Below are 12,096 nucleotides of genomic sequence, written 5' to 3'. Positions count from 1 at the left end.
CCAATCTCCTGATTTAACAGCAAGTCACGCCTCGGCGTAAAACCTTCTGGTGGCTTCCACCACCCTTAGATTAAAATCCAAGCCACTGCCTGCTTCTCCACCTCATGGGATGCTGTCCTTTCCTTCCCTGCTCTCTGGCCACACTGGTCTCTCTGTGGCTCAAAACACATACGTCAAGCCATCCCTGCCTTAGGCCTTGGCACCGTTCCTTCCTCTGCCCGCAGCACCCTCCCTATGTGGAAGAGGGTCCCCTACGCCACCTCGTTTATCTTCCTCACAGCTTTTATCGCTATCACAAATTATTATTTGTGTCTCCCCACAACAGAAAGGGAGAAGGATTTTGTCTGCCTTCATCATTATGTGTCTTTAGTATGTAGAGAAGTGCCTGGTCCATAGTAAGTCCTCACAAAATATCTGTGGAGTGAAATGAATGAATGTTTTGTGTGTAAAAGTGACACCAATGACTCCATCACTAAGAAATAGACTTTGAGTTGACCTTCAGCCTAGAGGCATGGGCTGTGCTGAGCTATCACCCTCTCCTGGAGGGCTCCTGAGAAGCAATGGCCCATGTTTGCCAAGAGTCCACGCCAGGGTTAGGGGCACAATAGGAAAGAATGGGACAGAAAAATCAGACCTGCCTCATATGGAGATTAAACCCAAGACATTTCCATCTAACCTTATAACGGGCCACAGTGGGGAAATCAGGGCTGCGTTTTTAACACTGTTGTTTTCTTTAAATTCTGTATTGCCCACCAAAGCCAAATGACCTTTTGGTTGCTTTTCTCACAAGTGAAAACAAAATTAATGGAGAGATAACAAAGTGAAGCTAGCTGCCTGCAGAGCGGCCTTTGCTTTTGCTGGGAGAGGTGTCAGAGGTGTTCTGCGTACCTGTCATGAGGAAAAGGAGTCCGGCCACATGCTGGGTCAGGCTTTCCTCCCAGAAGAAGCTGACCATGGCCACAATGCAGCCACAGAGCAGGACGGCCACAGCCATGCCCAGGAAGCCAGCAGTGATTCTTCTTAAATCTAATCTCAAAACACAAACATTCAAAATAATAAGCAGAAGAAGGAGAGTTATTGAAAATTCGAGAATAAAGAGCTTTGTATACATTGTGAAAACTAATACGTTACATGGACAGGTGTAGGGTCTTCAGGGCCACGGTGATTTAGGAAATAAACTTCCTAGGTATTTCATCAGAGGACAGATGGGGTGTAACAAGTTGAGGGGTCAGCATCTACCCTCCCTGAGTCCATGGAGAAGTCCGTATCAAGTAGAAAATAGACCAGCGGACACCAGGGTAAACAAGGGTAATAGGTAACAAGTTACTTAGTAAACTGAGAGTGAGGAAGGTTTGCAAAAGACCTTTATTATCCTCCAAAGAGCAATAGAATCATGGGTCACCACAACTGTAGTGGCTGTAATTAATCTGACTTCGGGGAAAGAGCCTAAAAACTGAGCTATAGTGAAATATGGTTTTACCTGCGCACCAAAGATGCCAATTACTTTATTTTTAAGTTATATTTCCTCCTGCCTATTTTCAAAAAGGATTTGAGAAAGTGAAGGCAATTGTAACTGAAATAGGGCCCAAGATGCACATAGAAGACATCTACTCATTAAGGCCCTCTTCCCTTAAACATAGGCCCTACAACCCAAGCTCCCAAGTACCCAGGTTAAGAAAAGGCTGTTCCCGTGGGCCAGGCCCCACTGTACACACAAGAAGTTTGGTCTATCACAAAAACACGACTGTGATCACTGGGCCAGGAGCCCAGGCCCTGGCCCACCTTCTAGGCCAAACCAGGAGATGGTCTGGCTGGATGTATGGGTACACTTCCACTCCAGTTGCCCACCCTCCTGCTAGTTTGCTTTTTCTTTCTATTTCCCTCCTTCTTTTTTTTTTTTGAATGAAGCTGATTTTAAAAATCGTGAGCTAAACTTCTCTGCTCCTTCTTAGAGCAACAGATCCCAAACATAAGTCTGCCGCTGAAGCCAGTCAACAGGTCTAGGCAAGGTGGAATGTGCACACCTGTGCACACATGGAGCCAAGGCGAAAGGCACACCCCGCTGTGTGAGTGTGGGCTGCTCTGCGAAGGTGCCCAGGCAGCCGCCACGACACTGTGTGTTCCTGTGGCCTCTGGCAACTCAGGATGATGTACACAGAGTGGGTCACGGCAGCTTTCAGTCTTGCCCTTGTCACACGTGGTCCATCCCTTTCTTTTAAAGGGATTTCTCATTTCTAGCTCAGAGCTTCTAAACGGAAGCAGGGCATTGCAGCCTAGAAGGGGCAGCGTAGACCACCACAGAGCTAGGGGGTCACGGGCACTGGTCGTTTAAAGGGGCTGTTTAATATTAAGGTGTAAGTCGTTTTGAGACATCCAATGTAATCATAGCTCAGTCACCATTCTCTCACAACCTCCTGAACTCCCTGTGGTTCAAGTTTTACTTTCTATGGCCATTAAAAGGCACAAGGTTCAGATATAATCCACATGGGATTTGCCTTAGTACCGGATATGCTAAGCTTATCTGGTAAACATGGTACAGATCACCCAGTGTGACTTTCTTGGGAAAAGCCATGCCTGAGACCGCTGAAAGCATCTTTCCATGAGAACCTCAGAGAGGATTAAGAGGAGGATGCTCAGTACTGTCTTGCTGGGCAGTAACAGGGTACCAACTCTTAGAGTAAAGAGAAAAGGTTCTTTTTCAGGACCCTGTGATGATCTTTTCTTGCCTAAAACCAGTGACTATGTGGCTTTCTGCATAGATGATTAAGGCAAAGAACTCCAAACATGCTCATAAAGAATTAAGATGTAAGAACACTTAGATAAGGCTCTAACTAAGATCTGCTGAGAAATGACCATTAAGATCAGCCAGCAAGAAATAATTTTCAGGAAGTCATACTATTCAGAAATAAACCACATTTTAGCCAATGACTTTCCAAGTCCTAAATTTGCCAATCATAATATTTATAATATTATACCACTGCTGTGGGCAATATCTTAAGAGCTTCCATTTACGTGTTTGAGATTCAAAATAGAGCCGTTTGATCTGTAGAGAGACTTGACTTTAAAAAAATGAAACTCTACTTGGCTTCCTGTAGTGACTTTGGTCACCAAACAAGATCACTGAAGTCCTTGAGTTGATTGCATTGGAAATGACAATGTCAACCTCTGATTAGGGTAAACACTAAAAAGGATTAGGCCTAGTTTTTTGCTTTCCTGAATTATCTATCCCTAGGCAACATGAAGCGACAGTTTTCAGGTAAATATCAGTCCTCTTTGGTATCACACTGCAGAATCCTTTCTACAGTTTCACATTTTCCTGACAGTAAAAAAAGACAGTTCTGCCATCGGGATGTGGAGATAACAGACACCTTCTGAGAAAATTACAACATACACTCATAAAGATATTTTAGCAGAAATACCAAGGTCTGAAATAGACACAGTAACTAAAATGAATATTGGATAAAGAAAACTAAAATAACACACCTAAGGTATAGTCTCCTTGGTTGACTAAGACAAGCACCAGATCAGGGCCTTGTACCGCATGGCTTGGTAAAGAATGCACTCAGGAGGTGGCTTGTATATCGATGCCACCAGGACAGACACGCTCACTGCACTGTCTCACAAAGCCCCACGCCTGACTCTGACACATCTGATCTGCAAACAAGTTGTGACCATGGCACAGTGAAATGACTCTCTGAGTCTCTGACCAAGTCGGATGGGGCCCAGAGGCCCACGTAGGATCAGCACAGCATCTTTCAGTCCAAATCTGAAAGGGCTGGTGGGAACGCTTTTTGTTCAGAAAGACACCATTTCCTCTCTGACCCTCTCTGACCCTTTCCCAGAAATACTCACGAAGCAGGTGCCATTCATCTTGCTGAATTGTCTTGGTCAAATTGAAAGGAATGTTTCGTAAGCGTATCGGCTGAGAAAAGTGGTACTTGATAGCTGTACATCGCTGTGCAATACCTTGAAGGAAATAAGAAATGTGATTTACTAGTCTGTGCATTTGTAATAGAATTCTGGAAACTGAAGGCAGGATAATGCATCCTAAACTGGGTTGAAGGGGCAGGGGATAGGAATCTCTTGATTAGTCTCATTAATAGAGACAAGTCAGAGTAGTAAAGACCCAAAACATGAAATAATTTTTTAAATCATGTTTCATTTTTGAATGTATTAAATTTGATAAGAATCTAAACACCCCTAATTGTTTTTTCAATGTTGAATTTATATTAACTAAACACAAAACTCCTCAAGGAGAAATGGCCTAAAAGTATACAGATGATTGGGAGAAATCAGCTTGGAATTTTAACACAGATAAATTACACGCATCCAAATTTGATCCAACCTCAAACTCTCAAATGGGCTGAATCAAAAAGTATATCAGGAAGTGTGTTATTTGGAAACCAGAAGACATTTTTCAATAAAGAGCCTTCTACGTGGTGGTTTAAATAGTGATTAGGTCTCCAGACAGCCCACAAGAGCCTAAGTAGCCCTACAGCAGCTGATATAATTCCTTAATACACATTTTACTGATCTGAATTCTAGGTTCTAAGAGAACGGGTAATTTTAAAAGTAGAAAGGAGAAAGAAATTTTTTTCCTCCCTTTTCTGGTTGTATGCACAATATTTTGAAATGGGCAAGTACCCACTGCTTTATCTAGTATCTTCTCCTACCTTCCCTCTCAATCCATGCTTTTATTGCATAAATTAACACAGGCCTATTTTTCCCCTCAAGTCTTCTGAATCCCATGAAAGTATCTATCTTCCTGTCAAATTAAAACAAAACAAAACTTCCTTCTTTCCTTGTAAATCACCTTGGCCAGCTGTTTGGATAAATGCAATCTGATTAGATTAATTTTAAAAGAGCTGTGAGTAAATGTTAATCCTTTAACTCCAGAAGCTGTTAAAAAATATTCTCATAGATGCAAATAAATCTCTAATTGGTGGAATTTGAGTAAATGTAACTAATAAAGTGAAATTTTCAAGAAATCAGGCACTGAAAGGGGAGATTAGTATTTGAGCACGGTTTACATCATGAGCCGCTTAGTCCCTGATGTGAAGGCACCTACAGGATCATCTCCCTTGTTTCTCAATCATCAGTATGCATAAGAATCACCTGGGGAGCTAGTTTAAAATGTAGACTCCTGGACCCAACCCAAGATATTCTGACTCAAAAGATTTGGGATGGAGCCAGGAACCTGACTTTTAACAAAACATCCCAAGTAATGCTGATGCAGGCAGCTGAGAAACACTACCCAAGACTATCTCTGCTTTTTTGGAAGCTTTTTTTTTTTTTTCCTTATGAAACCACAGATTCTCTAAAAGCTCACAGCTCTTTTTATTTTTCTCTTTGTTTTTTCAACATAGGCCCCTGGCAGTGGTTGTGAGGTCTAAGGCATATAAGTTTGGTGTTTACATATAAGTTATGTGTTTATAAGTCAGAAAATGCCTGTGCTTACAAAGAGCAAATGATCTGGTCTGAGAATAATAAAAGATAACAGGCTGCATTAATAGCTCTCATTTGTGTTTTTCAAAACTGTCATTCCACTTGATACTCATCCTCAGGCTAACCTTGAGGCTCTGTGTAAGCAGGAAGTGAAGGCTAAAGTAGAGTTGAACACATGCCCCAACACACACACAGAGCCCATTGGCAAAGACTGGGGGACTTATTGGTTCCAGGCAGTTAAGAACACTTCTGTCCAATCATTAGCTTCCCACTAAGCTAGCCAAGCAGAGACTTCAGGGCCCACATATGACAAAGGATACAGACTTTACAGAATTAGTTCAGTAGAGTCACTAAAGGAACAAACAACAACACAAAAACAATAACAAACCCTGAGGAGGAGGGAGAATCTAATTTCCAGAGTTGCTATATTATTTTAAATGTCCAGTTTCAATTAAAAAGTATAAAACATACACAGAAAAAGGCTCCTACATAGAAGAAAAATGTCAGTCCATAGAAACTGTCACTGAAGAAGCCCAGACATTGGATCTACCTAACCAACACTTTCCGCGCAGCATGTGGAATCTTAGTTCCCCAACCAGGGATCGAACCTGCACCCCCTGCAGTGGAAGCACGGAGCCTCAACTACGGACCACCAGGGAAGTCCCTACCCAAGACTTTATATCAACTGTTTTAAATATGTTCAAAGAACTAAAGGAAACCATGTCCAAGGAACTAAAGACAAGTGTGAGAATGATGTCTCACCAAATAGAGAATATCAGTAAAGTGATGGAAAGTATGAAAAGAGAGAGAAAAAAAACCAAATAGAAATTCTGAAGTTGAAAAGTATAATCATGGAAATTTAAAAATTTACTAGAGGGGCTCAACAAAATTTTGAGCAGGCAGAAAAAAGAATCAGCAAACTTGAAGATAGATCAATTGAGATTATCCAGTCTGAGGAGTATAACGGGAGTCCCAAAAAGGAGGAGAGGGAAAAGGGAGCAAAAAGAATATTTGAAGAAACAGTTGTCAAAAACTTCCTAAATTTGATGAAAAACATGAATCTACACATCTAAGAAGTTTGATGAAGTACAAATAGGATAAACTCAAAGGGATCCATACCCAGACTGTTGAAAGCCAAAGATAGAGACTCTTGAAAATGGCAAGAAAAAAAGTAATGTATCATGTATAAGAGCTCCTCAGAAGATTAGACACTGATTTCTCATCAGAAAACATGGAGGTCAAAGGGAGTGGAATGACATATTCAAAGCACTGAAAGAAAGATTATCAACCAAGAATTCTATATGCAGCAAAGCTATCCTTCAGAAATGAAGGGAAAATGAAGACATTTCCAGTTAAACAAAAACTGAGAGAATGTGTCACTAGCAGACCTACCCTACAAGAAATACTAAAGGGAGTCCTTCAGGCTGAATGAAAGGACAGTAACTGAATCCACATGAAGAAACAAAGAACATTTGTAATGTTACAACACAGGTAAACATAAATGGACTAAAATATAAATAGACCAAACACTCCAACCAAAAGCAGAGATTGGCATTATAGACAAAACAACATGATCCAACTATGTGATGTCCACTAGAGACACACTTTAGATTCAAAGACACGAGTAGGTTGGAAGCAAAAGGATGGAAAAAGATATACCATGAAAACAGTCAGCAAAAGAGAGACGGAATAGCTATACTAACATCAGACAAAATAGACTTTAAGACCAAAACTGTTATTAGAGACAAAGAAAGACATTTTATAGTGATAAAAAGGTCAATCCACTAAGAAGATATAACAACTATAAACATATTTTATCCACTTACCAACAAAGCCCCAAAATACTTGAAAAAACTGACAGAATTAAAGGAAGAAATAGACAATTCAACAATAATAGTTGGAGACTTCAGTACTCCACTTTCAATAATGGTGGAACAACTAGATAGAAGGTCAACAAGGAAACAGAAGATTTGAACAACACTATAAACCAACTAGACAAAACAGACATCTATAGACCACGCCACCAAACAGCAGAATATACATAATTTTCAAGTGCAAATAGGACACTCCCCAGCATACCCCACATTTTAGGCAATAAAACAAATCTCAATAAATTTAAAAGAAAGTCATACAAAGTATGTTCTCTGACCACAATACAATGAAATTAGAAATCAATAACAGAAGGAAATTTTGGAAATTCAGAAATTTGTGGAAATTAAGTAACACACTTCTAAACAACCAATGCGTCAAAAAGAAATCACAAAGGAAATTTAAAAACACTTCGAGATTAATGAAAACAAAATCACAATATATGAAAATTTATAGGATGCAGCTAAAGCAGTGCTTACCAGGAAATTTATACCTGCAAATGCCTACATTAAAAGAGAAAGTCTCAAATCAATAGCCTAACTTTCCACCTGAAGAAATTAAAAAGAGAAGAACAAACTAAACCCAAAGCAGAAGGAGAGAGATTACATAATTAGAGTGGAAATAAATGAAGTAGGGACTAGAAAAATAAGGAAAATTAAAAAAAAAAAACTTGGTTCTTTGAAAACATTAGTAAAATTGACAAATCTTTATCTAGACCATTTAAGATACAGAGAGAAGACTCAAGTTATTAAAATCAGGAATGAAACAGAAGACATTACTAACCGTCTTACAATCAGGAATGAAACAGAAGACATTACTAACCATCTTACAGAAATAAAAAGCAGTATAAGAGAATACTGTGAAAAAATTATATGCCAACAAATTAGATAATACAGATTAAATGAGAACTTCCTAGAAAGACACAAATTACCAAGACTGACTCAAGAAGAAATAGAACATTTAAACAGATCTATATCAAGTAAAGAGAATGAGTTAGTAATTAACTTAGTAAAAAAATTCCCACAAAGAAAAGTCCAGGACCAGGGAGCTTCACTGGTGAATTTTACCAAATGTTTAAAGACAAATTAACAATGTTTCATAAACTCTTCAAAAAAAACAAAAACAAAAACATAAGAGGAGGGAACAATTCCCAAATCACTGTATGAGGCCAGTATTGCCCTGATACAAAAAACAAAGGTAACACAAGAAAAGAACATTACAAAATATTTCTTATGAATATGTAGTCAGAAGTCCTCAACAAAGTACTAGCAAAATGAATTCAGCAACATATAAAAAGGACTGTATATCACGACCAAATGGGATTTATGCCAGGAATGTAAGGTTGGTTCAACATATGAAGATGAATTAATGTAATATACCTGATCGATAGAATAAAGCACAGAAATCACCTCATAGATGCCATAAAAAAAAAAAAATCATTTGACAAAATCCATTTGATACTCACCAAAATCCCCTATGAGCTAGATATGAAATAGGTATTATTAGCGCCATTAGGCAGGTAGAAAAATCTGAAGCTCAGAGAGGTTAACTAGCCCAAGGCCACAGTGCAAAGCAGTAACCAAGCTTTTAACATATATGGTGTTACCCAAACTTTGTATAATGCTCACTCAGGAAAGTTAGAAATCCTTACGCTTTTAGAAATGCATCTTAATTCTGTGGGTAGTGAGAACTGCAGCTTTTTTTTATTTCATGGAAAGGCATTTTATTTTAAACATAGCAGGGTGTACATGTCAGTCCCAAACTCCCAATCTATCCCTCTCCCCCCACCCTTCCCCTCTGGTAACCATAAGTTTGAGAACCGCAGTTAGTAAATGAACTGTCAGTTTGAAGTGAAAAACAAATTTTTTCAGTTTAGTACAAACATATGCTCTTTTGGAAACAAAGCTGATACCTAACTGAGCCTTCTGTTTGTATATTACCCATACCTTTCAACACACATTATTTGGAGACTGGATTGGCTCGTGGCTGACTTAGTGGCTTCATCCTTCCTGCATCTCACGGAAGCTACTTAATTCTAGAGACAGGGTTTGGATTGGGGAGAAATTCTCCTCTCGGACTCAGCGGGGCTGGCCTTCCACCCACTCCTGTGCTAGGGAAATATGTGGTCCCTTGACATCATTGCTAACACTCTCAGAGCCCATCTCCTCCTCCACCCCTTGCTGGGAACAGGCGTGATCCCAGCGGACAGAGAGAGTAGCAGAAAGGAGGCGGGCGGCCGGCCAGCCCAGTGCTCTCCTGCTCCCCCAGGAGAGCGCCACACGTGTGCCAGGAATGAGGTAAGCAGTGCACACATCACCAAATTACCTTTCCTTCCCCAGTAGCCTCCCACGTTAAATTTAAACTGCCAAGAACTTGAAATGAGAAGAAAAAGGAAGTGGGAAGAGTGACAAGGTCTGGAATGGAGAGTAACAAGCAGTAACCCAAAGGTCCCAAAGCCTGGGAGTGTGGTAGGGAACCCAGAGCTTCTCCCTTGCGTTTGCAAGAAAATGCTCTACAGCCCTGGTGCTCTACTCCCTTGGAAGATGATTAGAGACTTCAGGCAGAATTGGAAGAGAAAGATGGAGTAAAGGACAGATCAGCAGTAGTGTCAGACTCCTGCCATTAGCTCTTTTATTTCCTTAAACACTTGTTCCACTGTTAAAGCAGAAAGTCAAACAGATTCGAAGAGTAAAGTATACTATTAAGTTTTGGCTTCCTACAGCACACATGTAAAACTGACAAAGTGAAACTTGACAAAACTCACACCAGAAAAGACCTCTAGTTGCTTAATTTGCCGAAGACAAATTAAGTCCTTTTGGTAAAAAGACGAGTATACATATATACATAGACGGTGGTAAAGACAGAAATGCCATGCCATGTGTTGAAGAGTGATACTGTGAAAATCCACAAGGAGGCATTAGATGCAAATGTTTTCAAAGCCACGCATGCGAACTTTGAAATGAACTGGCTTTCCGGGTTTAGAGAGCAATGAATCTGGCTCTCTGAAAAGGAACACAAAAAGCATGAGCTCATAGCACCAGATGGCATCTCACAATGGGGGGAAAGAGACACGCAGGGGGTTGAAAAGAACAACTTGTGGTCTATATTTAGTGATTAATTAGCTTTTTAAAGGGCCAAGTAGAGCCACTTTAATGATGATATAAACCATAGAATAAAGATATATAAAATATGCTGCACAGGGGTTAAAAATGGGGCTTAAGGGCTGGTGAATTTCTGTTGTTTCTGATGCTTAGAGAAAGGAATCAAATTCTAAGCTAAGTTACAGAAACTCACACTCTAGGTTAAATGAGGGAGAAAAGTGAGAGACAGCAGAAGATGCTGTCAAAAGTCATTAGAGTCAATCAACGATGAGGCAGTATATGCAGTGGCTAAAGGCTTGGAGGTCAGTCAGACTCGGATTTGACTCCCAGCTGTGTGACTTTTGGTAAATTACCTTACCTCTCTGAGCCTTGGTTCCCTCATCTGTAAAAGAGGGGGAATAACGGCAGATACGTTATGGAGTTATTGTGAGGAAAGACAGAGACATCGCACAGGATGTGGCCCACTCTAAGGCTCAATAAATGTCAGCACTGGATTATGAGTTACCTCTCGGCATCTGCCCATGCTCACCAACAGAACAATCAGACGCACTAGGAGTCTGAACCCTAAATGAGCATCGCAGATCAACCAAGTACACAGAGAGATAAACAGACACATGAAACAGCTGCCTGAACAACGGTCTAACCAGTGGCTCTCATGTTTCCTCTCCATTCTCACCACTTCTCAAGACTCCTAAAGAGTCTTCACTTCACTCCTAAACAGTTGGCTAATTGGCGTCTTTGCCACTCTCTCCCCATTTTCCATCCCACCCTGCATGCCACTCTTAGATAAACCTGCTGTGTGAAGACCTGGGGCCTCTGGAGCCTCAGTTGCCCATCTGTAATGCAGAACATGAAAACCTTTAAGATTTTTGTTATATCCACCTGCCTTTCACAGTATCATGAGCTTAATATGCTTCTTTAAATTGATAACTATAAGTGGGACACAGCTTTACTTGCCATCATGTAACGTTGTATTTATTTTAGAATTATGTGTTTATTTAAAAATAAGGTGCCTGGCAAAAGGTAGGTGCTACATAATTGTATACTGAATAGCTTTAACGCTGTGCCAATGTACCAACTTCCACACTTAGGCTAACAGGAGATGGGAAAATTTCTGGTGGTCCCTGAGAGCAATAAGCCTGGGGTTTTCATCATCCAGCTCTGTTTTGCCCCATCGAGAACATACCATCAGCTTCCCCCGAATCAAGCCCAGGCTATGGGCCCCTATCATCTATCCCTGCCCCCCAGCTCACTTACACTTACATGTGACTGGTCCCCAGGGGCTCCCCCCATCCCTCCCAGACATGTCCCCTGGCAGTGTCACGCCCATTTCTTCCCATACCTACAGCCTTCACCTTAGAACGATCTGCAACCTACTAAGCCCTCCAGGCCTACAGCCTTCATTCAAAAAGTCTTCCCCACGCATGCAGCCCATGCAGCTCCCCCCGCCCCCCGTTCTCTGGCTTTATTTTGATTTTCAAGGCTGAGCCACACAATCTGGCTCTAGTTACTCAGTCTTCGTTATTTCCTAATAGGTCAGCAAGTCCGCCTCCCCCTGAATGTCCCAAGTTCCTCAATAGTCGAGGCTGTGACTTCTTTCTGGATCCGTGACGTTTAAGAGGTTGCTGACAACTACAGTATGATTGATGCTTTAGGTCCTCTAGCAGATGAAAGTGTCGGT

At 40.8% G+C, this 12,096-nt stretch overlaps 1 protein-coding gene across 2 annotated transcripts in view; it reads right to left on the bottom strand.

Moving 5' to 3' along the window:
• Positions 1-12,096, bottom strand: part of TMEM178A (transmembrane protein 178A) — a 48,779-nt gene that overhangs the window by 10,251 nt on the left and 26,432 nt on the right. For both annotated transcript variants that reach the window (XM_068564329.1, XM_068564330.1), the window contains exons 2-3: positions 3,853-3,966; positions 889-1,026 (exon numbers count right to left, since the gene is read on the bottom strand). In XM_068564329.1, coding sequence (XP_068420430.1) covers positions 889-1,026; positions 3,853-3,966 — 252 coding nt within the window. The remainder of the gene's footprint in view (positions 1-888; positions 1,027-3,852; positions 3,967-12,096) is intronic.

The sequence above is a fragment of the Eschrichtius robustus genome, chromosome 15 (genome assembly GCF_028021215.1).
Source record: "Eschrichtius robustus isolate mEscRob2 chromosome 15, mEscRob2.pri, whole genome shotgun sequence".
In the NCBI taxonomy this organism is placed as follows: domain Eukaryota; kingdom Metazoa; phylum Chordata; class Mammalia; order Artiodactyla; family Eschrichtiidae; genus Eschrichtius; species Eschrichtius robustus.
The sequence above is the reverse complement of the archived record's forward strand: the minus strand, read 5'-3'. Positions and strand labels throughout refer to the sequence as shown.